We start from the raw sequence: 26,719 nt of genomic DNA, 5'->3' as shown, positions 1-26,719 counted from the left end.
TATTATATATGTATATATATGTATACATATAACTCTAAACATTTTAAATGCAATTACAGCGACATAATTTTACAATTATCATCCACAATAAGACATAAGACCATGAATTATAATTGCAGATTTCTGTTGCAGGACATCGTAGCTGAGAATTATTAATTGCATATTTAATTAATTTTTTTCTGTTCTATGTACTCACCGCAACATCATTTGCGGTCATTATTAACGTTTGCATTTCTTCTGCTGTTTAGCTACCGGCAAAATTTGGCGGTTCATTTCGTCGTAGCGGAATTGGCCTTTGAATCTTTGGACAAGTTTTATGAATTTGTCAGCGAGTTCGGTTTGGTTTACGCTGATCTCGCTCGACAACAAATCGACTGCAAGGCAAGCAGTGCTAATCTAGGTGCTTGGTAGAAGGCACCGTCGTTCTGCTCTCCCACTTTTATTCCTCGTGATGGAAGATAAACGCGATATATATATATTATATATATATATATGTATGATATATGCGAGAGAGAGAGAGAGAGAGAGAGAGAAAAAAAACAAAGGCCCCGTACATACACACACACGTACGAGCATAATAAGTCTCGCGTGTACATCTCGCAATGTGTATATGTATGTTTCCGATTTACGCGAACGATACATAATGCATATGCATATATATGTATACATATATGCATATACATGCATGAAAAAAAATATTCATTCCACTGGTATACGCGGCGTATCCTCTGTAAATTTTCTTCATTCTCGGAAACCTCACACACGTGTGCCGACATTTTTTGCAAAACAAAAACGCTATTTAAAAATAATCATCATCGTTCCACTGCGGTGCCACAATTTCATATCGCCGTCGAAAAAAATTAACAAAGTACGACGCTCGGAAGGTTTGGAGCTCCGACTACGGATTTGTACATATATCATCTCTCTCGCGTGTGATTTTTTCCCACGCAAACTTGTATATAATTTCAAGAGGATGTACATATATGAACTTCTCTCATCAGGGGGGCCCATGGAAATTGTACAAAAAAAAAAAAAAAAAAAAAAGCTAAATTTTTACACAGACCTGCTTATTTAAGAAGTAACTGATAATTATCCATAATGAATCGTTTTCTCGGTCATCCGACGTTGCCTCAGTAAAAAGTAGAAAAATTACAAAAAAAAAAAAGGATCATATTCACACCAGTAACATTATCATATATTCACAACGCAAAAAAAAACAAAAAAAAAAAAAAAAACAACCAATAGAAAACCTGCAGTCTTCACAAAAGAAAACAAAACACACAAAGGTCATTTCTCGTTTCGTTTCTTCCGAGACGATTCGCCGACGAGATGAACAAATCGCGTCCTTTTTTCGAATTGTTGGCGTGACGCTCATGCACACCCCACTGCCACAGTGTCCGATCGATTTCCCAAGTATTCTTTTAAGCATTACTACATGACAAAAAAAAAACAGCTAGTCCTCCCAGCCAGGTTGAAACACACACACAAGTCTCTCCCTCTTTGAAAGGAAGAGTACTTCATGTATATATAGAAGAGCTGGACAAGGACAATATGTATCTTCGGACGAATATGCAGACTCGGGTCGCATCTTGAAGAGAAAACATCGCGCCTGTATTCACGTCGCCTTAGTGCTCGCGAAGGACGCTCTTCTTCTCGGTCGATGACGAATGCAGCATTCTTGGTGAAGTTGTGATAAGTGCCGCTTCTTGGACGATATGAGCATGAAGAAAACCGCTGGAGGGGGAAAAAGAGTAAGATGACAGGGCCGTTCTCTAGAGTATCGTTTTTCGGATCATCATTACTCAGGGACGGAGCACGAGGGAGACGTCTGGGAATAAAAACAAGAGGGGGAAAGATTGGAAGAGAGAGAGAAGACCAGGAAGAGCATCGTTTCTACTGGTACACGCCTTCACCTGTCTAGTAAGATGCGTGATTATCACTCCTTCAACATTTATGAGTGATATTTTTTTTTTTTTAAGTTAGGTTATAATTAAATTTATCCATAATAAATTTTTACAAAGTTTTTCATGCGCTGCGCGCGGGACGACGATACTTCTTCCTACGTCGAAGTCGCTTTTTAAATTTGGAACTAGAGAGACTTTCCTAGGTGGTAGTTGCTCGTTTTCACGTGCGCGCGTTGTGCACGATTTCTCACCAACTACATTATTTGCACATAGATTCTGGAACAGGATGTTTCATTGTACAATACTTAGGGGATACTGTGTTGTGCATAATAAATTATTTAATTTTCTGACGTTGTATCTTGTTTTTTTTTGTATCGCGTCGTATTACAAACCTATCGCACTTTTTTTTTTAGAGGAGAGACATAATTGTACATAAATTTGGTTTGTTTCTTTTTGTTGTTTTGCTTCGTGGTGCATCACTTAATAATAATAAATACTTCGATCAATCGAGGTTTTGTATTTTGCAATCGGGAAGTTGCGGCCGACATTTTCGCACAACTGTCGTCACTAATAACCGATTCGCTATATATCAGTCAATAAAATAATTTAAATATTAAATAATTTAACAATCCACCCCACGTGACAACGTATAGAACATTTAAAGTATACATATATATGTAACAATAAACGAGAAAACGTCACTTTCAATATTGATTGATAATATTTTTAAGGCTTTTTGGCTCAGCCATATCGAATTGTGACATCAGAAGCGAGAAAATTTACAAATGTGTGTGCAGTTTTTTTTTTTTTTTTTTTTTTTTTTTTGAGAGGGAGAGAGAAGTTTATAAATTAATAAATATTATGAAATCTTAATCAACTCGTTGAGAGATCCGCTTTTATCTCGAGCGCGGCACACAAAACCAACGGTGAACTTTTCCATCCATACTTTATTCCTCTTCAAATAGGAATAGAAACACGTTCGTGCACAACTTTTCGCTTCTGACGTCAGTGAAGCCTCATATATACGTAGCTTTAATGTATTTGGTACACAGATCTTGATCTCACATCGCATGACAAACGCGAAATGTAACTGGATTTTCGCGACTTTAAATTTATATATATATATAATATATATATTACTTGTGCGTCTTCAACGCAGAGTTGCAGCCTCGTATTAGGACGCGGTTTCAAACCACGACACGTTACACCACCAGTTTCGTTCAAAAACCTCCACCGTAGACGTAGACCTCTTCTATTCAAAATGCTACTAACCGGATTAACCCGTTAGCACCCGTCGTCCTCGAAACAAGGAACGTGCGACAAATCGGAAACCTCAACTCGGAACAATTTAATTTACGTACATGAAACTTTGCGACTCTTTACCGGGTTAAAAGAATTTGTCGAAAATGTTTTCCAAGTTTGCTCGCAACTTCTTAATTGTTTGGTTCGGGAGAATTTTGGGCGTTAACGGATTAAGAGACTTCGCGTGCACGTGACAATCTCACATTTAAAGTAGGAACGAACGCGGAAGAAATCAAACGGTCAACATGGAAATTTGCGTGCGCGTCGGCGTTGAGCCGCGGGCTACACAAGAGTGCGTAAATAGCTTTTTATCGTAGTAATAACAGCGTTCCCCTAAACGATATTGTCTCTGTGTGTATGTGTGTAAACAACACGTCCGATCGATAGCTGACGTTACAATTGTGTTTTAACTCACTTAAATATTAATAAAATAAAAAAAGTGTTAATTATGGTACGGCGAGATAATGTGGACCTTTCCCCCGAGTAGAAATGAAGTCGGGAGATGATGATCGGCAGCATTGACCGCGATGATGGAATCAGAGAGAGGGAAGATAAGGGAGAGGATGCCGGGGAGAGAGAGAGATACAGTCCGTTTTACACCGAGAGAGACACGAAGCTGTTGTACTGGGTGATGTTGCGTTTCAGGATATCGGCGCACGGGCCTAAGACCCGCTCGAACCGTGCCCGATCCAGCTTCACGCACTTCAGCGGACCTCTGGCTACCACGGTCGCTGCCCGGGGCCTGTCCAGCAGTAGAGCTATCTCTCCTGCGTCAGAAGAAGAGAGTTTCGTTTCGATTTGTTTTTTTGTCCGAAAAATTTAATTACGTAGCGAGTCGTAAAATCAGTAATAGATCCTTAGAATTGCTTTACCGAAGTAATCAGATGGTCCTAAACGGCCGACTTCCGCGGGTTCGTCACCTTCCGAACGTTGCTGAAGAACCACCGCTGTTCCCTCGACGATTATATAAAAATCTTCGCCCGGTTCGCCCTGTCTGACTATCGTTTCGCCGTCGTCGAACGCTACCGGCTCGAGGGCATCCGCCACCGTGAGTCTCTCCCATTTGTCCAAGGATTCTAAAAAAAAAAAAAAAAAAAAATTCCTCACAAATTGTTACTTTCCAATAATTTAATTATCACATTAACGGAGATCCCGAAATAATAAACTCACCTAAAATCGAGACTCTCGAGAGAAACTCCTCGTACATTTTCCGTTTCCTTATGGTGGAGCCCATGAGAATTCTGCGATATGAATCCCTGTCGATGCCCCAGAGCTTCACGTCGGTCTTCGCTCTGACCGTCGCGGCGCGCGGAGTTCCGTAAATTAACGCGAGCTCGCCGAAGCTCCCACCTTCGCCGATCGTCGTTGCCAGTTCGCCGTTGACGAATATCTCGACTTCTCCTTGGTCGATCACGTAGAAATTGTCGCCTTCGTCGCCTGAAAAGAGATACGCCGCCGTTCGTATATATATATTTTTATTTTTTTTATTTTTTTAATTAACGAAAGTACGAGAGGACAAATGCAAGTTGAACAGCGACGACGGTTACCTTGACGGATAATCGCCTCTCCGGGCAAGAAGGTCACGGGGAACATCGCGTCGAATATGTCGGAGCGCTCGTTCTCGTCGAGATGCGCGAACAACACGTTCTTGGCGATGGCCTTGCTCAGAGCAGCCATCGTTTTGTAATCCTTAGGTACGACCTTCTTGACGTAGCTGGTGGCGTCCTCCTCGGAGACCGGCTCCGCCGAGATTCCGCCCCGTCGTCGCGGTACCTGCGGACCTTGCTGACCCGCGGGCATGTCCTCCGTGTCCTCGGGACTCGTGGCGATCTGCTGTTTGGCATCGTGAGCCTGTTCCTGCGAGCGCAAGTTACAAACAAACAAAGTGTCAAATTTAACAAGCTCGTGCAAGCTTGTATCGCGTCGCAAATATAAAAATAATTTACGGCACACAAAGTCTCTAAGCTGAGAATATCGCGTAAGAAAACAAAACCAACAATCAAAATCTCGCATGTTGTTGTCAATTATTTTTGTTGCTATAATGGTTAATTATTTAGACGCGACAGCATATCTCGCGGGAATTGGATAATTGCGCATTAATAATTCACGCTTTTGCGCGTCATTGTGAATTAACGTTGCTACACTTAACGTCGCTATACTCCGAATTCTCCGAGTGGTGTCACAGAAATTGCTCCGAACTAATTGCGGTCGCTATATACATATACATTTGGCCCGGTATTAGCCTAATTACCCACGGTTCGTTCTGGTTCTCATTAATCCGAGCGAGAGAGATTTTCCCTGATGGCAAAGCATTAATTCCGGGGAAAGAAGAAAACAGCCTCCTCCAAATAGAAACAAACGGACTCGATTAATTCTTCGAAGAATTCAACAAGAAACAACATATTAATTACATGGTCGCGCGTAGGACATCTCGACGAAGTAATTAAACAATAAAAAAAACAAACAAACAAAAAATCTCATCTCGCGCGACACGCGACGCGTGTCCTCCGAATTGTCGCTTCAAAACGTTGCTATTTTTTTTTTTTCTAAGCTCGTACATGAAAAAATCTGATGAAAAAAAAAAAAAAAAAAAAAAATGAACGCGAGAGAATTGGGGCGACGCGTTGCAGAACTAGCGACGCGTTAACCGGTGCACCCCGGTGCGTATTAACGCACACTCGAGTGTCGCGACAGAACGGCGTAATAGTTTTTTGCAACAACAAAGAAGAGCAAACGCAAAATTAATAAAAATTCACTGGCTACGCGCGCACAGCCTCGGGGAGGCTGCGAAAAACTCGCGCTTTCCTTCCCTTGCACGCGAAATTGCCGTGAAAATTTTTATAAATTATATATATATCGGTCATTCTCTCGATAATAAAACCGCGCAAATTACACCTCGGTCGTCATCGGTAACGAGCGATGCACATCGAGAGAGGTGAGCGAATAATGCCATAGGTCAGTTGGTGTTTTCACGCACGAACGCGTCTCGTGTCTCTCTCTCTCTCTCTCTCTCTCTCTCTCTCTCTCTCTCTCTCTCACTCGACATGACGATGACGACGACGACATCGGCATCGTCGTCGTCGTCGTCGTCGTCTTCGTGCAAACGCGATATGTATATTCAAATCAGTGCGATACGGTTTTTTTTTTTCATTCTAATTGCCCGCATACATGCGAACTACGAGAGAGAGCCGGCGTCACGATTTGCGTCCTCCTCTATTCAGGAAATGTTTCAGACGCAAAGTTGCGTCTATATTTACGGTTTCGCGCATCGGTTACACTTAGATTTGCCCGATTACTATATTCTTACAAACGAGGAGAATTGATTTTTTTTTTCGAGTTTAATTGTCGGTCTCGTGAGAGAACGTGACTCGAGCGGTTTTGCAAATGGCAGACAGCTACGCTCGACGCGGAGATCTCGATCGCAATTCGCTACATCATACTGATTCTCGATGTAACGCAAACGCAATTACCAATGAATTGATAAAACAGTTTGGAGAACGCGACTTGCCTCGTAAGGACGCGTCTCTGGATCTAAACGTCAAACGTCTCAGTCACGTACACGTACATACTGTGCGTTATTATGCAATAAAAGCAAAAAAGGAAGCAACCACCCGTTAAGAGCACGAAGCAATTTGTTCGCAAAATGAAGAAAGAACGTGGAAAAGGGAGCGAGAACACGGTTGACCGTGCGCTGTAAATTTTTTTATCATTATGCAGTGACAAACATTCCGACCATAAAATGTTCCACCGCAAGCTTACCGTTGAGAAAAAGACCACATTTCATGGTCGAAACGTTTGTCACACTGCGTAATAATATGATTTACGGCACAATCAACCGTGTTCCTACGGCCTTTCTACGATTTTGTTTTTATATTTTGAGAAAATTTCGAGCAACTCGAACTTTTTTGTAAAAAAATTGATTTTTTTTTGTTTTGAAAATTATTTTGCTATAAATTTAGATTACATTCCGACGAATGCACAAATATCGCAGATCGAACTTTTGCGCTGGCTTCTTGTTTTTCCGAGACACTCTCGATCGCGCCGACTTTGTCGTTTGGTGTTTGACTGTGGCGCACCTGCGCACAGTAATTCAATAAAGATGCATTATGTCATTGCCGTCGCAAACAATGTACATAAGCGAAGCTCGGGATTACAATTATTAAATCTGTCAGTTTATCCCGTGTATTATTATCTCGCACGTGTTGATCTATCTCACAAAAAAAAAAAAAAAAAAAAAAAAACAGACAACAGAAATTTTACAATATTTTATTATTATCGCGCGTTGTTATGCGAAACGCGTCGGAAATTTATCGCGCGAAATAGATCGCGAGAAGGAATTTTCAGCTAAAATTGTTCGCCATTGAAATTTGCGCGTGCAAATATCGCAAATTGCATGTGATCGACGATGTGTAAACTACGTAAAAAAAAAAAAGTTGTTCGTCCGTGGCCAAACGAAACGTAACTCGAATTCCAGTTCGAGAATCAAGAGAAGAATCAACGAAGACGCCGCGGCGCTCTTGCACAATCAGCAACCAATATGATATATGGCGACCCGCTGCGACCCATAAGTGCTGGCACGCACACACGTGCGCATTCTTGCGAACACACACACACACGCGCGCGCGCGCGCGCACTCTAGTTAAACACACACATCCACGAGAGACGATCAAGTCGCTCTTCTCATCTCTCGAAGAGCGCGCGAATGTTTTTCAGGCTTACTCGGTTTCCTTCTCGAGAGAGAGAGAGAGAGAACGCGCGCACAAATGTGTAATTGAAAGCAAATTCGATCGCCAGCAAGAAACCCGACGCGCTTTATTTTCTCGTGATAAATAGACAAGTCGATACAAATAATTTAAAAAGAATGGCGTTTCTCTCCGACGGATTTAATTGGAAATATAAAATTGTGTGTATCCGGAAAGAGAGATTATGTACGTTCTCGAGAAATATACATCGCGGACACAGAAGTATTATATTGCGGAACCAAACACACACACACACACACGGAATAATATATAATTTATTTTTCTGGCACGAAAATAATAAAAATTCCATCGCCGCACAAAAATCCATGCCAAAAACCGACAAAGACGAAAGAAAAAAACCAGAGAGCGGAGAAGTTTTTCGATAGTCGCGCGATATATATATATATATGTTTCAACAAATCTTTCCAGTGACACCGGGCGGAGAATCGATCATCCCGGATATTTAATCCTCTCTTGCTTTCGGAAAATATCAAAGAAAATATCTCTTCGCGCGCGCGCGTGTGTGTTGGATGCGAAAATTTTTGGGGAGAAAATGCTCCACCTCGCAGTTACGAGAATTTCTACGTGAAATCGCATTGCAGCTTGAGGTGACGAAAACGACGAAGGATGCGCGTCAAAGATAGAGAAAAAGAGAGAGAGAGAGAGAACTTCGCCTTGAAGAGCGATTCTTGAAAGAATCACAGAATCCGGTCAATTAAAGCACGATCTCTATCGAATCAATTGTACGCGCCGCGCGGTAATTACGCGCGCGCTCGTTCTTCCTTGTACCTCATTCATCGTTTCTCTCGATCTTCCGACTTCCTCTTCTCTCTTTCTTCTTGTTTCTTCTTCCCCTCGTTTCTCGTCTTTTTTTCCTCTCGTCTTTTTCGCACTCGCGAAACGACCGGTTTTCGTCGTCGTCGTCGTCGTCGCGATCTCTCTCGCGAACGCACTTGCGAAAAAGCACCGAGAAAGCGCGGATCGTTGCTTCTCGAACGCGAACGCGTGTGTCGTTGTCGCGTCCGTTGTTCTCTTTACGATTCGCACGAAGATTTTGTATGGTCTCCGCACGGAATATACATCCAATTAGAGATTGGTTTCGGTCGCGATCTAGCACGCGCGCGCTAGACGATCTCCCGTTCGTCGGCGCGGCGGCGGCGTCGGTACGCTTACTGCTGCCGTCGGTCGACGCCTGTTCGTGCTCGCGTGCACGGCGTAATCCCCGCCGCGCTCGAGGATCTCTGGACGGAACGGACGGACGTGGCCGACGACGAGATGTTGTCTCTCTCGTGTGTGTGTGTGTATGTGTGTATACTGGTCGGTAAGTAAGATCTTCTCCATCCACACGCGGCCGCGGCAGATCGATCCGCGGTATATTTTTTCTTTTTATTTTTTCATTCAACTTCTCCCGACTCGCGTAAAATTGTCGAGAATTTATTGAATTTGCATAATAGATCCATCCGGGATAGAGACGACGGGATGAGCTTCCAACGGTTTCGTTCGCACGAGTTCTCGCGCAGTTTACATTGCCGCGCTTGTTTATTAATGTCGCAATTAAAACTGTGTAATTAAATTTTAGAGGTCGTTAGAAACTCTCTCTCTCTCTCACGAGAGCGTTTTCCATCTGCTGCGAAATATTCTTGGGAAAGTAGTCAAGAGTCGAACAAGTAAATTGTGTGATTTGAAATAAATTAGCGATTATTTATTATTTTATGTATTTAATTTGTGTTGCACACACATCTCTCACGTCCGAGAACTTCTCTCGCGCTATTTTTAATTTAATGGTTTGTTTGTTTGTTTTTTTTTTGTTTTTTTTTTTTTATTACAACTCGCATTTTATTTCTCTCTTTCTCTCACAGTCATTTTAATTTTATTGAAAAAGTTTTGCGCTCTTCTCAATGCCTGCTAATTTTATTTTTATAGCTTCGCATCGTCATAGATACGAAATGCCACGCTCGTATAGTTGACAAGTTTTATTTTTTTTCTCTCACTTGCGTGGTACGCGCGCCTGTACGTATATATAGTAAGGTTACGAGATAGCTTTTGGTATATCGCTTATTAAATAAAGACTCTCTTGTGTTTTCGCGGTTTTCAGATGCTTCTCCTGGCAACTTGACATCATCACAACACGCGGAGGAGGAAGGACAACGACGCGATTCGCGACTGGATTCGCGCGGCCCCGCATTCATCTCCGCGGCCTTCCACATTTTTGTGAACTATTGCGGTTTTGACGGACTCCACTCTCGCGCGCTCTCTCTTTCTCTCTCTCTCTCTTTATCTCTATCTCTCTCTCTTTCTCGGTGTGCTGTAAGGTTGCGTCTTGTTATATTTCGAGCGTACTCTATGTTTAGATCAGCTGCCCTTATATCGCGCTCTTTCTCTCTTCTTTGCACACACACTTAGATACGCACGCACACAGATTATACAAAGTTCTCCCATCTTTTTCCAACTCTTAGTATCTTTCTTTTTCCCTCCGTTTTCTCTTGCTGCGCCTCTTCCTTAAGACCGAGAGATAATAAATAATAAAACGGAGTTGCTTCATGAGAGAGCGAGCGACCTCGACAAGAAATTCGTGTAGTTATTTAGGGCGAGCGCAACTTTTACGGGAGAATAAACCGTTTTATCACCTCAATTATTAAGAATAAACTCCCTTGAGGGACGAGAGAAGGAAAAAGAGGGCCATTTGGAATCGATCCCTCTTTCTTTCTCTTTTTCCCTCTCTCTCTCCATTCTTCTCTCTCTTTTTCTCGGTGAAACGATTTTCAACATGAAGACCACAAGCGATCGCTCTCGCAATCAGGCGAAAGTGCTTTGATTCTTCATTCAATTTTGAATCAATCATTCAATTTACAGAATCACACACGCACCACGGAAAAAAAAAGGGTCGTTTATCATTTGTTTGTTTATCCCCGCTTTTATCCGTAGGTATCTTTCTCATCTTTTTATTCCCATGTCTCGTATTAGTTTCAAAGTCCTCATCCTCAGTCACCAACTCCCACGCGTCTCGACTTTATTATTCTCTTATTCCAAGAATCGCGTACTATTCGCGTGTTTATGTTCCGCGAAGAGAGATTTATACTCGGGAATAGATCTCATTTTTTTTTTCTATCTTTTTCTCTCTCTGTGTGTGTGTGTGTCTTTGGATACGTATGTATCTTCTTTCCTCTCTCGCGAGTTTTGCCGAGTGCACAGCGCGTAAAGGCAAACATGCGACGCGATGCGAATCCGCGCCGCGTGTTCCCGCGCGCGTCCCTTCGCCTTCCGCTCGACGGCGTTGCCAGCACCACCACTACGTCGTTACCGTCGTCGTCGTCGTCGTCGTTTCGGTGCGAGAACTGTCACACTGACTGACGGCGCCATCGTTATCTCATCTTCGTATAATCCGAAATTTCTCCGCGTAATTTCTCCACAACGGGACCTCCAGTCACCGGAGCGCAACGAGCTTTCATCGAACAAGATGCATCGGATGTCCTCGTTTTGTTTCGATAAAAAAAAAGGAACCGGAACATCCAAACAACCTTTATGAGAGAAAAAAAATTAATTTCTCATTAATTTCACACAGCAGTCATCGCGTGAACGCACGCGAACGAAGATTTCGTCTCATGAGGAAATAAACGCGAAAAAAAAAAAATAAATAAATAATAAGAAGCAGACACACGCGTATTTGCAACGCGAAATTTTATTTCATCGTCGGGAACGCGCGACGAACGTTAAAAAGAATTAGCGTCAGCTCTCTCTCTCTCTCTCTCTCTCTCTCTCTCTCTCTCTCTCTCTCTCGGCGAAACCACTTGATCTTATTGATTCTTTTCACGACAACACAGTATATACCCGCGCGTATACGTTGTTTTTCTTCGGTCGTCCGCCGAAAGTGGCCTTCGCAGTTACACGATCTGATGAATCATTCGCGAGGAGCAAACACACTCGATACGGATTATGTCGAATTTGATCAGTATGTTTGATCAGATAAATTCGACCGCTGTAACAACAATAATAATAATAATAATTTATACCAACATATTTCTCAAAATAGAAGCGTCAACGCTAGCTCTTCTCGCGAAATATTTTTTTTCTCCGCGTTTAATTGAGGATTTATTAATGAGAAGAGAGTCCGATCGATCAATTTACATTACCTTCGAAGTACTTAAATATTTTACACCGATAACGCGAATTCCACATGGATTTATTTCGCGCGATTTTCATCAACGATCAGCAGCTTTACGTCATCATCGAGGCTTGTCAAGCGTCGTTTTATTTTTGGCAGCCGTATCTTCGCGCGCGCGTCGATTTTTGGCCAGTTTGCAAACAGAGTTTTCGATTTCCGCGTGAGTTTCTCTCGCATAGATTCTCGCGCGATAATTGTCTGGAAAAATGGAAAAGGTAACGACAAGGCAGCGCGAAAGGTCTCATTCGCTTCGCGAGAAGCGGCGTGTCAAGAGTCACGTGCCTTTTGTTACAAACTTCGTGACATATCACGGAAGTTGATTGCAATCATATAGCGATCCGTCTCTCGCAAGTTGCCAGCGGATAACTCCGCGAATTTCAAATCGGTTTAAAATACATAATTCGCATAGAACTCTTTAAAGATCGATCAGAGCCGAGAAAAGTTTTCAATTATTCCGCGCTGGTTCAAAGTTTACTTTTTTGCTCTTCGAAGAAGAGTATCTTAATGATAAACAAATTACAGTTTCTTTCGTCTTTGTTGTTTCTTTTATCCGTAATGATGGTTTTTTTTTGTTTGTTATAAATTTTAATATATCTCGTCCTCAAAACACGTGAGTTGTTTCTTAAAAGCTCGATTTAAAAGAATATTTTGAGAAAAGTGAAAATATTCACGTGTGTGTGTGTGTGTGTGCGTGTAAAATTACAGATCGATTACCACGTACGTCGGTAAATCAGGAATCTGTTGCAATTGTAACCAAGAAGTCGCGGACGGACAATAGCGATGGCAGCACTTGTTCGTAACGTATTCTTCGCGATATTATCGCCGGTTGTTAAATACGACATTTATCTCGCAAAGTAACAAATAAATTTATCTCTCAAGCAAAACACTCTGTCTCTCCGTTAAAAAATTACACATCACAGAATCGTGATTGTTTTAAATTGTTCACGAACGCGTATATACGACGCGATACGTTGAGATAACAACCGACATCTCTCCGCACATTTCACGCGGAGAGAGATTACACAGTGTTTACTCAAGAGATATACAATCGCGATAGCGCGGCGTAAGTAAATTTTCAGGAGCGCAATATGTCGTTGTTCGCAAACAGCGGACAATATTGAATCCTCTGATTTGTTACGAAAAATTTAATTTGAACGCGGCGGCGAATAACGAGCAAACACACTTTTTGTGTACTTTCCCTTCTGGCGCGACCATTTGCAATATTTTGTTGCCATTTTTAAATACCATATATCTCGCAAAACTGTGATTTTTCTCCCAACACAGAATTCTGAGAGAAATTCACGCGCTCGATAATTCGATCGGAAACGAGAGAACGCGATGACAAGCGTATAAAATCTACTTAAAAAAATCCCGACTGATCTCCGCGACAGCTTCGAACACGTTTCGAAGATCAGAAAATATGTATATGTTGTGTTGTAAACTACGCTTCTCACAATCGCGCGTGTCACGTCACCGTTGTCATACGCGCTGACACGAGCGCTGCCATTGGCAACGACGTCCGAGCGATTTCGCGATCAGAGGCGATCGCGACCTCAGAGACGGTCGCTCTCTTTTTTTCGCGCGATTGATCGACTCCGCGCGATCACGTCCGCGGAGTCGCGGCGCGTAGCGAGAACGTAAAAAAAAAAATTTTTCCCCCGAAGTCCAGGTTAATCGAACACCGCGTCGAGGAGGTTGGAACGGTGTGTTACTTTTTACGTACCCTTTCCAGCTTCTGAAAATACTCTCGCAGGAAGGAAATCGGATTTTCCGGTCTGCCCACGCACAGTTGCACTATACAGTCTTTCAGGACTTGTTGGATATTGTGTCTCTGCACGTATTCCTCGCACTCGCGTAAACTCTGCTCCTCCTCGAGATTCGCCGCCATATTGATAATGCACGGCGCGCCGCTTTATCGACGACGTATAGGAAAGGTGTACGCGCGCAACGAGCGCACGATATCAGCGCGCTCGTCTTGCTTCGTGACGCGTGGAAAACAAACGAGACGACGGCCTCGCTCGCAAGCGCGATCTCTCGTTTTTCCGAGACACCCGGGGGAGATACATTTACGCGTAAGTAATTTCGGACGAGCTGAATTTGTGTTGACGAGAGATCCCGATAAAACAGCGAGGACGAACCAACATTTTCTTTTTACGTTCGTTCCGCGTTCGAATTTTGTTCAGAAAAAAAAGGTGGAACACTAAGGGCCATTCTACAATGAGTTGAAAATGTCCCCGTCGCCAGTTGCAACTACTAAGGAAAAAGTATTATTTTACGCGCTGCGGTTGCCAGTTGATAAAAGTTAAATGTTGACCAACTCTCTTTTTAGGAACCGCAACGACAAAGCGCAATCAAAAATATCACTTTTCTTTTCGTAATTGCTACCTTTCGCAACTGGCAACGGGACATTTTCAACTCACTGTAGAACGACCCTAACAAACATCAATTTCCTTGTACGAGGTCAAATTTCGACGTCAGCAAACGCATTTACTCCGAGACAATTTCCAAAAGATTTCTCGTCGAAATATGAATGGCGAGAACAGTAAAATTTCAAACAAAATCGGAAAAATAAATTTTACAAATTTTAAGTAAAAATTCTCTAAACCATAAATTTGGGTGACACAATATATTACGCCATGTGTGAGAATTACAAAATTCTCAAGAAAATCCCCGGACCCCCGAGAACGAGAGCCACATATTGTGGTTTAAGAAATTCGCGAGGTTTGAAACTCCCGCGTCTCGAATCGAATCGCGCGAAAGATCGGCGCGATTCCAACGTGATATACATCGATACATCGCGCGCGCGGTCGCCGCCATCTCTCGATTACTCGTCTCGCGCGAGACACCAGAACGATATACCGCAGCAGGGGTATATCGCTTCTCGCGTATATCGCGATGGCTGGCGAAGTGCTGCGTGCGGCGTACTGCTGCCTTGCGAGAACGGACGTATCTCCGCGCTGATAGGGAGATAGTTTAGGGTCCTGTGCGGTGTTCACGGCGAAGCTCGCGACGGGATTCTCGCCGTCCTCGCCACGAAAGAGACGAACTTGTTCGGCGCAGCGAAGTCGGGCGCGATCGCGCTCCGTGACGGGACGGTCGGTCGGTCGGTCGGTCGGTCGTACGAACGAGCTGTCGATCGGACGACACACGGTCGGTTCGGAACGGCCAAAGTGAGTGCGAACAAATCCCCCCTCCCCTCCCCCCGCCGGGACTGATCCGCGCGTGTGAATCCTGGTGTTGCGTCGAGCGGATATTGTGCGAGTGCGTTTTTCGTGTTCTCGCGCCCGATCCAGGAACACCGGGAGGAAAAGCGGCTGTCAACGAACGCCGAACACATTCGAGGAGCTCTCTCGCGAGGTCTCGAGGGAGAGAAAAAGAGAATGAGAGAGAGACACAAGGGCTCAGTTGATCTCTGAAAGAAAGAAAAAGAGAGAAAGAGAGAAGAATAGAGAGGCAACGCGAGGTACGTCTCTCTCTCGAGGGTTGTACTCATGCACGTTCCTCGGGGGGTCGCACACTTCATGTTTCTTTATTCGTACACACGCGAATAGATATCCGACGTGCAAACACGTCGTTTACTTGTGTGTTGTAAACCCTCCTCCGTTACGCGCACATGCACGAAGGGGGAATCCTCTCCTCCTCGAGGAGAGGTAACACACATTCCGCTGTACGAAATACGACGATCCAAAACGAGTCGATCGACGATTTCGATTGTTCGTCGCTTTCGTTGTGTGTCGAAATTTATTCCTTACGCAGAGATCGATACGCGTCGCGTCGCCGAGGTACATTTTGAGAGGCGGAGAAAGAGAGAGAGAGAGTGAGAGAGAGAGAGAAAGAGAGAGAAAAAGCGAAGACCAAAATAGAGCAGACAGTCCTATCCGTTTGGTTAGTTCTCCTCTCGCGGCGGTGTCCTTTGGTTTTGTCCGGCATTACTTCGCGCTGACAAGTCGCCGAGGGTCTCGCGTGAGCGAAAGGGGAGAGAAGCGGGGGTACGTTCGATCGAGGACGTCTCGCGCGCGCGACACGCCGGTAACATTCATCAGCCAGGATCTTCGCAACGGATATCCCACTTGTCGTATCAGCGATAATCGCGAACAAACGTGCGCTTTCGCTTGTGTTCCCGCGATCGTTTACGAATATTTCTGTTCTTCGGAATTTATATCACGTTTATCTATTTTCGTTCTACATATATTTCGTTCAAAATATTAGTGTTTGCAACGTTGCGCGTTGACGAAGGAGTGAGGATAAATTTATTGTCAAAAGAGAGCGCACGTATATATATATACAGTCGGTTTTTCTTTGTTGTGTGCGTCAGAGCCGACAGCGATCGTGTTTCCAATAATTGTATCCAACAAAGTATTTATCATCATCAGGTTTCGCGATCTCTTTCGGTGCCGCAATTTAATTATTTAATATCCTGTTTAATATCTGTTTAATATCAATTGCTTCGCAATATTTACGTTTTGACTGTTTAGTTTATCTTGACGTCAAAAAATTGCTGTAATTGTTAATTATAATACGCAAACTTACGTGCGAGAAATGCTAAGAGATTTTATTTATTTATTTTTTTTGTTGCTTTGTGTGATAGGTATATATAAACGTCACTTATCGTTGGCGTTTCTTCAAATTGATTGACCGAACACCAGAGTAACCTAACACTGCCTATTTTTGCAGATAACAAAATAAATTTCATCTTCTCTCGAGAAATCGCTTGCGAGGCCTCGCAATCGTATCGGCATCTCGTGCGTCATATTCGTCGAAAGACAAACACGCTCGTTGCCGTTTTTGGCGCACCGACAGTTACTGGTTTTAGACGCAGAAAGGGACTGATAGAAAAGAATGAAAAAAAGGAAACGCTAGCCGATCAGCAGCGGAGGAACGTTAAGGAAACGAGAGTTATTTGGAACACGGATGTTTTCTCGCCGCATTCTTTCTGTTTCTCTCTGTAGTTCGCGTGTGCTAACGTATAAATTATATATCGCAAATATCGCGGTAAAGAAACCGACGTGGGTACGTGCATGAGAGGTCGTAATTCCGCAATAGCGAGTTCCTTGGTGTGTATGTGTGCGTGTGTGTGTGCGCGCGCGCGTATGTGTGTGTATCTTTCAACCCTGTGTCTCGTTTGTCGTTGCAGAAGGCAAACTCACGTCTGACTCGAACGTCGTAATTTTGCAGTGTTTGAGTACGTGTGTGCGCGTGCCACAAGGATAGACCGGAGAAAAATAATCGACGACACGTATATCCGCGCCAGAAATTGAGAAGAGGAGAACGCAATCGCGAGGACGCAATCCTTTCAACAAAGGATCGGCGAAACAACAATCGAGAGGAACGAGGGTAAGCTGTAAAAAAAAAAAAATACAAGATCATCAAAAGAGAATCGAAGAAACTCGCACACACTCGTAAAACCAGCGTGAAAAATTCACATCACACGAATCAGAGAGAAAGAAACAAACTGAGCGGAGAGGAAGAGCTTTAGCTCGTGTCGAAGTCGTCTCCGGCTATGACGAGGGCAACGAGTCGCGCTGCCGATCGGTCGTCGTTGATTGAAGAAGCCACAAATGCAAGAGCGATCATCATCTCATTGAATGTGGAACACGATCTCGCGACTCTTTGCTAAGAGCAGCAAGACCGCGGTGCAGGAGGCAGCCGCGTCGCCGCTGCCGCCATCGGCGACGACAACATCGGAACAGCAGAAAGAGCGACAACAACAACAACAACAGCAGCAGCAGCAGCAGCAGCGCACGTGCAACGGCGTCGACGACGACGACGCGCCCGCCGACGTTACGAACGTCGTCCATGTGTTCAACGACGACGCGACGATGGATCGCGGCGCGAGTGCAGACGATCGACGCAGACCTGCTGCCGCCGCCGCAGCTGCGACCGGTACCGCGGCGACAGCAGCGGCCGATCAGCAGTCCGCTGGGGGTGACTTCGAGCATTTTTCCGACACCTATGACTCCCGCCAGGTAAATGTTTTCTCTTTTTTTTCTTTTTTTATAGAAAGTTTCAGGTTCGAGTTGAGAATTTTTCGCAATATTTGATTAAAAAAAGCGCATTCTTACATACAGCACATATTTACATACAACATTTCTCTTTACACTCTCTTCTCACTTTTATGAACGTCGTAACTCCATTTCGTCGTTTTAATCTATTTCGTTGTAAAAACTCGAATTTTATCCTAGACTTTTAATTAAACGGACATGTTTATTTACATCTCCGTTCGCTCATATTTAAGTCTGAGATTGCGCGTTCGTTCAACTCGACTCGAGTTATTTCAACTAAATTTTTTTTTTTTTTTTTTTAACCTGCAGAAAGAGATTTTCCGAATCAGAAGAATCATCCGGATTGGCATTTCTGTCACGCGTGTGGTAAACGTTGAGGATATTCGGTACGCGTATTCGCGCGACATGTGATGGAGAGAGAGAGAGAGGAGAGAGAGAGAAAGAGTTGCACGGCTGTAGAACTATTCCCGAGTCGCGACGCTATGACGAATATGGCGTTCGTTTCCTGTGCGCGAGGTTATTTATTGCACGATAAAACACTCGGCGTTTATACTCTGTGCCTTGTGTGTCCACGGACGAGAACACTCTCGATAGGTAATTCCAGGTATTAGACGATTGATTCTTCCCTCACAACTGTTTGATCTTCGAGCGAAACCATCGTCGCGAGAGAAACGGTCTCTTCTTCTATCCTTCCTTCACCCGCACACGCGGCGCGGAGAAAATCTCATTTGCGCTAAAAAAAAAAAAATTAAATTTAGACCGAGTAGAGAAGTTACTTTTTTTTTTTATCAATTGAAGTATCTCGAGCGTAAAATTCGCAGTTATTAACTTTGTTTCGGTTCTGTTGCGCGACAGTGACAAATTCAATCTCTCTCGCCCTTATCGCACGATTTAACCGGGAGAGGGGAAGGGGTTTTTATTATTAATCCTGGCGCACACAGAGACGGTCTGCTCGCAAATCTGTACCAATGAGCAATCAATGTTACGACCTCGTTTATCGGCGATCACGTTCGGCACGTTTGGCACGTGTTCAACGATCAGGGCTACCATTCGTTTGGCTTCTTAGGTGAAGATTTGTATAGCGTCGAAAAAAGAAAAGAAAAAAAAAAGAAAAGAAAAAAAAAAGAAAATAATTTACACCGAGATACGCGTGTTTCAAAACGAGCCGCGCGTTCTCGGCGAGAGAATTTGAAACGACGGATACACATCGGCGGACAAATTAGCGAAGAGATAAATTCGCGACCCCGCCGCGAGCTGGTTTCGTTGTCTTGTTTCCGAAGGAAAGCGAGGTCGTTTCTTATATTGCGTGCGAGAATACGATTTTACCGCGCAACCTCGTCATTATCCTGGAAGTCGCCGTGGCTCGTCACTCGCTCGAATGAGACGACGTCGAGAAAAACGATCTCGCGCACACGGTCGAAAGTACAACAAATCGACGGCGTCGACCAGTAAAAAAAAAAAAAAAAAAAATTAAGAAGGAAGAAAACAACGGTCGGAGAAGAAAAGCGATCGTTATCGCGGCGTTCTTGACCGATCTCGCGTCTCGATCGTTTCCGTCGATTAATGTACTGGAAACTAAACGCCTAATTTAAGGCGTGTCGTTCGGCGGCTCTCCTCTCCTTTTCTAGCGCGGAGGAGCGCATTCCTGGCGCATAACAAGCGGCGCAATTATCAAACGTGCATTAAAAGATCGACGGAACATTGCGCGTGCAACCGGTGCAATAATTAGCCGGCCGTGGTTTCGCGCTCGCGCACACACGATCCAATTTCTTCTTCTTCTTCTTCTTCTTCTTCTTCGTGTCTATGGAAAACGTTCGCACGAAAAATGCGGACCGGAGTTTTTGCATTGTCCGTCTTGCTTTTTTTAAAAATAACGTAGGAGTAAATACTCGATTGTCCAATTGCGATCGCGCGACGGACTCGTCAGAGCTCGAGGCGGCGTCTTGTTTCTCGAGGAACGCGCGTGCATTAGCATCGAACACGGAGGAAGACGCCGCGACGAGAATCAAGCAAGCACCTTGACGGCGCCTTTTAGAGTAATTAAGACGACCGTGACACACACTTGGAAACGATTAAACGTCGCGCGAAGTATGAAATACGTCCGGAATAAAACGGACGGAGTTGTCTCTGCGCGTCGCGCGTTTAGATAATTTCGCTTGTTTTATTTCTTTTTTTTTTTTTTTTTTGCCAATTCGAAAGCTATCGATCATCTCCCGGCGCACACCTGTGCAGTTTTCACATCTCGTCGAAGAGAAAAGCAGTTTTACGTAACAACAACACTGCCCGCACGCTTTACAAAAAAAAAAAAAAATATTAATCGGTGAAAGTGACGCGTGTGCGTGAATTGCCTCGGTCGGTTCTTCGGGACGGACGTGTGCGGTTTTTTGAGTTTCGAAACTGCTGGCAAATAGGGAAATGCCGCGACGTGGGCGGCGAGTCGAAAGTGCGAGTCGCGTCCTTGTCTTGTAAATACATGCAATTTGTGTTTTCTTTATTACGGACACGTTATTTAAATGCGCTTTTGATTTACGACTATTCGGTTCGCTGAATTGTTTGTTTTGTTTGTTTGTTTGTTTGTTTTTTTTTCTAATATTTTTGTTTCTTTTGCTCTCGATGTGCTTTCTCTCTCTCTCTCTCTCTCTCTCTTTGTCTCTCGACGGATTCGCGAAAAAGGAGACGACCCGGGGGCATGGGACACAGGTTGTGTGTGTCGCCGGGGGTTACACGTTTCTGTCCTCACGACACTTACGACGACGATGTCGTCCTTCGGCCTGGCGAGTAATCCAATACGCCGTGAGAAAGCGAATCCGCGTAGCGCGGTGCATTGTCTCGCGTTCATTGTCGGATGCTTTTTCCGCGAAGGGAAACGCGCGACGACGCTTTCCACGATCAATCCTTACTCACCTCAAAAAACACACCGGCGCCTTGTGTGTATTCGGGAAAGTTTCTTGTTGAAGCTTGGGAAGATTGATTTATATCAGAATACGATTTGTTTATTTATTTATTTATGAAAACTTTCACGACTTCGCCGAGCTACTTCGCGTCGTCCAAGAATTGTTTATACTTAGTCAAGCTGTTTTATTCGTCAAAAAGTTCGCCGCAATTTTCCGGTTGCGAATGATAACCTTGGGGTGTGTCACGCGTGATTTCGTTTCCACAGCGTATCTCTCTCTCTCTCTCTTTCGACCATACGCGCGTGTCTAATTTATCTTCGGTTATTGTCTCGTCGAGAATGCAATTCTCAGGGCAAAAGTAATTATTCGCAGCGCGGATTCAACGCTTTGTTGCTACCTGTATTAAAAAAAAAAAAAACGCAAAAGTCCATTATCGAGCTTGAAATCGATACATTGCGAATATTATTGCGAGACACAAAGTACACACGTATCTCTCGACGTGTTTAATCTTTGTTGCGTAGATTCGTCGATGTGTTGCAACACGGTGTGTGAGAAAGAAGATTCGTTTTCAAAAAACCCGCGCAATACGCAATTATCGCGGATGAAAAATAGATCTTTTTTTTTTTTTCTTCCGAGTCATAAGTCACCTGCGCGCGCAGGGCGAAGGTTAATTGCGTTGCGCTTAGGGCCTCGATATGTGTATTCTGATTCACCATGGGTTGCGTGTGTGTGGGTATATGAACCATCGTGGGTATATGAAACAACAGCAGCTGACTCACTCACGCAGCCTGTCGAGTGCCGCGTCTCCGCGCGAATCAAAAGCCGCGCGTGATTCTCTCGCACGTAGTACGGTTTTTGCGCTCGGAGAAGTGCGTTCCTCTCTCGGTGTGGTTCTCTCGATGCTTTTTTTCCCCCCTCCCGAAGGGGAACGCGGATCGATTATCGCAAATAATACACACTCGACGACGCGTCGCGCGATCTCTCCGTCGATGAATTTCGAGACGCGCGCGCGTGACGGAACAATTGACGTCGCTCGTTTATCGACGAGAGAGAAAGAGAGAACGGAAAAATAAAATTTTTCTCACCGAAATAAAGTGAAAATAAATTGTGAATCGCCGCGAGATCTCCCGCCGGACAAAAGAATTTCGAGACGACCGACGCGCGCGACGGAACAATTGATATCATCGACAAGAACAGACGAGAAGGGACACCGTTTCGAACAGCAGATAATTATCTTTCTTTGCGAAATGCAAGTGGAGCGAAGATAGTTACGAGTTGCAAAACGAGGAAACGCGAGTTTTTATTATTTTATTTTCGGAAATCAACAACGCAACACAGCGGGATCGATTATACGGCGTGTAACACAGCGAGAAGAATTCTCGCGAGGCGAACAGGAGCGATCGATACGTCGCAACTGCGTATCTCCAAATGGATGTTCATTGAATTGTTTATTCCGACGACTGTGCGGCGTCGCGTGCTCGCGGAGTGATTCATCGACCTTCCTCGAGAAAGAAGAATACGTTAGATCTTTTTCTCCTCCGTTATTTCTCTATTCGCGCGATCTATGGCGATACGTAGTGCAAAGTTTCTCTGTAGACTCGCGAACGCAATTAGCGCTGTGATTTATCTATGAATCTTCGGTAAAGCTTCCGAACTCTTCTAACGCAAAAGACAAGAGAGAACATCGAAAACTTCTCCCCTGCAAAAGTGCGGTGGGATTTCACATTGCCGCCCGAGTCGATCGAAGACGACAGATGTTGGACCCGTGCCACGACGGTATCACCTCGTTCGTCGCCACATTATCGGTACGGGGGTTATAGCGTCGAGTTTTCGACGCAGCTGTCGCTATGCAGTCGCTGATCGTTTCTCCTCCCGTGTGCGTCTTCCGAATCATAAACGGGAAGAAGTACATCAAAGTGCGTTGTCGTCGCCGCGACGATGTCGCGCGCGCAAAATGTAACGAAATCCGAGAACGTCGCGACGCGAATATTACCGCGTAATAAATCCGCGGGATAAGTCGGTCGAAATTAAATTACTCTTCGCCGTACACTTTCGTGTGTGGTGTTGGCCCGTCTCTCTCCCGACCCGGAAGCGAAAGCTCGTAACACACGCCGGAGACAAAGCGGAGCGGAGAGACGCCGAGAGGAACAACAAAAAAGTGCGAGGCTGCAAATTACGAAGCTGTGCGGACAATTTAGAAATAAAATAGTTCCGTGAAAACTAGTTGGCGATATAAAATGCCGACAATGTGATTTTGTTATTGTTTTGTACAAAATGTTGTTCCCGCCGCGTCAAAATAGAATCGCGAGTTTTTGAGTGAGTTCCGCAGGAAATTTCTTACAAAGTTTTGCGTCAAGTCTTCGATTTTGAGGCGCGGCTGCAACGTACGTCAAACGTACGTCGAAGTTTTAACGCACGTCAGTTCGAGATATCCCGCGCACGCGTTCTCTCTTCGCGAGATCAGCTCGCGGCGATCGTCGAGAAAAGGCGAGGATGGCGAGCGAGGTGATGCTGGCACCCACGCCGGCGACGTCCGTATGGGAGACGGACGACGTCAGGGATATGGTTAGAAGCGCGACCGTCACCACGATTTACGTAAGTCATGCAATGCGTTTGCGTCGCGACGATTTTCTGAGATTCGAAGAAAATTATCCTTCGAATTTTCTTCCCCTTTCTCCCTCCCCCCCCCCGATGTCTCTTCTATCGCGTAATTTTTAATTCCAACTAACGACACGAATTTGTATTCTGTATGTGAGAGAAACTCTCTACGTAGTTCGTTTGAGAGATAACAGTTTCGTCGAGAACGCTAGAACCACAAATTGGCGATGTTATCGCTTTATATCGTATCGCGCGTTTTCCATCTCCGCGTTGTTGGAAGAACAGGATTCCGCCTCCCGAACGTGTGTTTCCTTATCGCAGGATCTGCGCGCGGTGGTTTCGTGCCGAGCCACGTGTGCCAAAAAGTGTCGCGAGCGCCTCGGTGTGCGCAGGACGACGATGATAATTCACGACGACTCGGGGCGTCGTCGTCGTCGTCGTCGTCCGCGCGTTTTGCACGTTCTCGGCGTGCCAAGGACGAGATTTCACTCTCGAACTGTCCGACGGTCGTCACGGTCGGTGAACAGAGCGAAGAAGAAAAACGCGTCCGCGATTTCAGGGATGTCAGGGATTGACGCTTAGCGCCTCGAAGATTCAAACCTGTCTCGAAGAAACAACACGGGAACACGCGAAGAATATATACCTTGTAACTTTACTAGTTTTTTTCGTGGATTTTTCCGTGAAGGAACGGAGAGCGTTTGTGCAACTTTCATGAATTGCAATTTTTGTCACGCACTCTCTCTCTCTGAGGTTTAGCTTAATAAATTATGCTGTATTGGCGACTGGACGTATGTTATCCTTCTGTTCGGCTCGCGCTTTCCATTTAAGTCGAGCGTGGATTGTCGAAATCGCGTAGGTTGCCGTGGAATGACACTCGGCTGCCCACTCGGTTTATATTCCCAATATGAAACAGCGCGCGATTGTGATGTCTCGATAAATTAGCCTTCGGTCATACGGGACAGTTTCGCATAAATTTGTGACACAAACGTCGCGACGTCCGTGTAATCTCGACACTTTGTTTCGTTTTTATGACAGTTTTTAGTTTTTTAATTCGAGAGCACAAATTTGAACATCGCGTCTTCTCGTCATTTTAATCGTTCAAATAATTTTCGAGTAACATTCGAGTAACTAATTTATTACATTTTTTTTTTTTTTTTTTTTGTCAACGCGCGCGTAAGACGGTCTTATGCGGAATTGTGTCACGACAAATTATACACGTCTTTTGAAATAAAGTTAAAGCGGAACGCCCGAAACTTTTTTCTGCGTATTTTTCTCGGCTGCAACGGCAAAGTTTAATTCTTACCTTCGGATTTTACCTGTGCATATTGTGGCGCACACGCGCGTGGGTGCGTGTGGGTGTACAACACCGGTTTATAATCGAGCCTCTCAAGAGGCTTTTTTTTTTTCTTTTTTATATTCTCGCTTATCAAGATGGTAAATTTTCTGAGGAGGCGGCTGAATTATTTCTCATTCACTCCGCGTCTCTTGTTTGTGTTGTTTATATTCTTCTCTCGTTTCAATATTATTGCAACGTTCACAGCTCCACGCGCGATCGCGTTTCTCGCGCCCCAAGTTTACAAGAGCAGAAATTTATCTATTCGCACAATAAAATACAACGGAAGAAATATTCTCTTTCAGCAAATCGGCGAGCATTTAACTTACTTAATTTCGATTATTGGTTTTTTGTTTTTGTTTTTTGAACAGAGTCGCAACTTTTACATATCTTGGTTCTGTGTTTTTCAAGATTTTTTTTTTTGTGAGAACCTCGTCGACGCGTACGTTGTGTGCTAGGTCGGGAAGTTTTCAGTTTCGGAAGTGAGTCAGACATTTTTACGAGATATGATCTTCGCCTTTAACCTCGCTTCCCCTTCCCTCAGAAAACCCAAGACAGTCGTCTTGAAACAAGACTTTTTTATGTGCCCTATGTGTCGCGGTGTGTTTGCACGAGCTTATCGTCCGTTGTATGTTCGCAGCGAGTATTCAAAACAGGTCGTGTGTGTTGCAAGTATTTGCATATCCATTCGGAGGGCGATGTGATTATTATATAACACCCGAAGCCGCGGCATTGTCTCCCGTCACGAAACGCATCGCGCGAGAGATTTTCTCGCGCGCGCTCGTTCGGATTAAACGATTATGTTTTCCTCTCGAACGGATGGGTGGAAAAAAAAAATTTTATTTCGTCCGTATAAAGAACGAATTTCATGTTTCGCAAAAACAAATGATTGCACATTTGTTTAACTTTTTCGTCGGATGAGAATAATAATCCGTTGGGGAGAGATTGCGCGTCTCTCTTGCGGCGCACGGGAAAAGCTCCGGGAACATGAACAGGGCGGAAAACGTGATGCAAATGTAAACGTAACTGTGTGTGTGTGCGCGCGCGCGACAAGACCTATACAACGACGAGAGAAACACAGGATGTGTCACGGTTTCAACATCGCCTCATTGAGAAGCTGTCATTCAGTGGTAAACCTTTAACACAACCTATTCCCGTTGAAGTTCTTATTTGAACAGCGTCCAGAGCACACTCGAGATATTTTTTTTTTTTTTTTTTTTATCAGAGATCTCGTATCGCGCGCGTTTCACAGATACGCATTGTTTCTCGAGGGAATTTTATATATAATTCGGAGTTTTTTTTTCTCTTACGAAGAGGAATAATATACATTTCACGAAGAGCGAGGCGAACTCGCTCATTTCCAGCTGGCCGGTCCACTTTTGCGCGATATTTACACGATTGAAATCCACGTTGCAATTGTTTCAATCGCAAATACACAAAAAAAATGCATCTCTTCCTCTGACGAAAAAAAAGAAAAAAAAACGTACGTACTACGCGCGGCGCGCGATCGCGCAGATTTTTGCGAGAGTTAATTATTCGGTTGCTACGCGAAGTGTTGATTAGAGATTCTCATTGTGTGGATTAATCGGTTGCCGAATGACTCAGCGTATTTCGGTCACCGCGCCGTTAATTAGTTTACACAGAGAACGTACGTATGAGCGTTGCGAGCGCGAAAGTGGCGGCGATCTCACATACACAGTTTGTCCGGAAAGTTCCCGGACTACGTGAATTAAAAATCGAAAATGAAAGATATGGTTTATTAAACAAGTTTACACTTCAAGG

At 44.3% G+C, this 26,719-nt stretch overlaps 3 protein-coding genes across 13 annotated transcripts in view; 2 read left to right on the top strand and 1 right to left on the bottom strand.

The window, feature by feature from the left end:
• LOC109859268 (leukocyte receptor cluster member 8 homolog) overlaps positions 1-1,064 on the top strand; it is a 5,347-nt gene extending 4,283 nt beyond the window's left edge. Inside the window, exon 6 of the mRNA XM_020437335.1 lies at positions 249-1,064. Coding sequence (XP_020292924.1) covers positions 249-411 — 163 coding nt within the window. The 3' untranslated portion in view covers positions 412-1,064. The remainder of the gene's footprint in view (positions 1-248) is intronic.
• Positions 1,065-1,782: 718 nt separating this feature from the next.
• Positions 1,783-14,071, bottom strand: LOC109859269 (cAMP-dependent protein kinase type I regulatory subunit). 2 transcript variants are annotated; one of them, XM_020437337.1, is made up of 5 exons: positions 13,834-14,071; positions 4,754-5,063; positions 4,377-4,643; positions 4,079-4,282; positions 1,783-3,973 (listed from the first exon to the last, which is right to left on the bottom strand). In XM_020437337.1, the coding sequence occupies exons 1-5, from the start codon at positions 13,996-13,998 to the stop codon at positions 3,801-3,803; spliced, it is 1,119 nt and encodes a 372-aa protein (XP_020292926.1). In that variant the 5' UTR covers positions 13,999-14,071; the 3' UTR covers positions 1,783-3,800. The 2 variants fall into 2 exon arrangements, with proteins under 2 accessions (XP_020292926.1, XP_020292927.1); XM_020437338.1 differs by lacking the exon at positions 13,834-14,071 and adding an exon at positions 8,738-9,099.
• A 1,123-nt stretch (positions 14,072-15,194) lies between these two features.
• Positions 15,195-26,719, top strand: part of LOC109859271 (patronin) — a 46,901-nt gene continuing 35,376 nt past the window's right edge. For 3 of the 10 annotated variants that reach the window (XM_020437358.1, XM_020437357.1, XM_020437355.1), the window contains exon 1: positions 17,177-18,076. In XM_020437358.1, the coding sequence (XP_020292947.1) occupies positions 17,696-18,076 (381 nt within the window). In that variant the 5' untranslated portion in view covers positions 17,177-17,695. The other 7 variants (XM_020437362.1, XM_020437359.1, XM_020437354.1 and 4 more) reach the window with 6 other exon arrangements.

The sequence above is a fragment of the Pseudomyrmex gracilis genome, unplaced genomic scaffold (genome assembly GCF_002006095.1).
Source record: "Pseudomyrmex gracilis isolate BER0280 unplaced genomic scaffold, ASM200609v1 scaffold_252, whole genome shotgun sequence".
In the NCBI taxonomy this organism is placed as follows: domain Eukaryota; kingdom Metazoa; phylum Arthropoda; class Insecta; order Hymenoptera; family Formicidae; genus Pseudomyrmex; species Pseudomyrmex gracilis.
The sequence above is the reverse complement of the archived record's forward strand: the minus strand, read 5'-3'. Positions and strand labels throughout refer to the sequence as shown.

Excerpts from the sequence above, each read along its gene's own strand:
- LOC109859269 (XM_020437337.1), bottom strand. The coding sequence starts at position 13,998 with ATGGCGGCGAATCTCGAGGAGGAGCAGAGTTTACGCGAGTGCGAGGAA. Across the intron at positions 4,644-4,753 it reads AGAGGCGATTATCCGTCAAG|GCGACGAAGGCGACAATTTC; the intron begins GTAACCGTCGTC and ends ATCTCTTTTCAG. Across the intron at positions 3,974-4,078 it reads AGGACCATCTGATTACTTCG|GAGAGATAGCTCTACTGCTG; the intron begins GTAAAGCAATTC and ends CTTCTGACGCAG.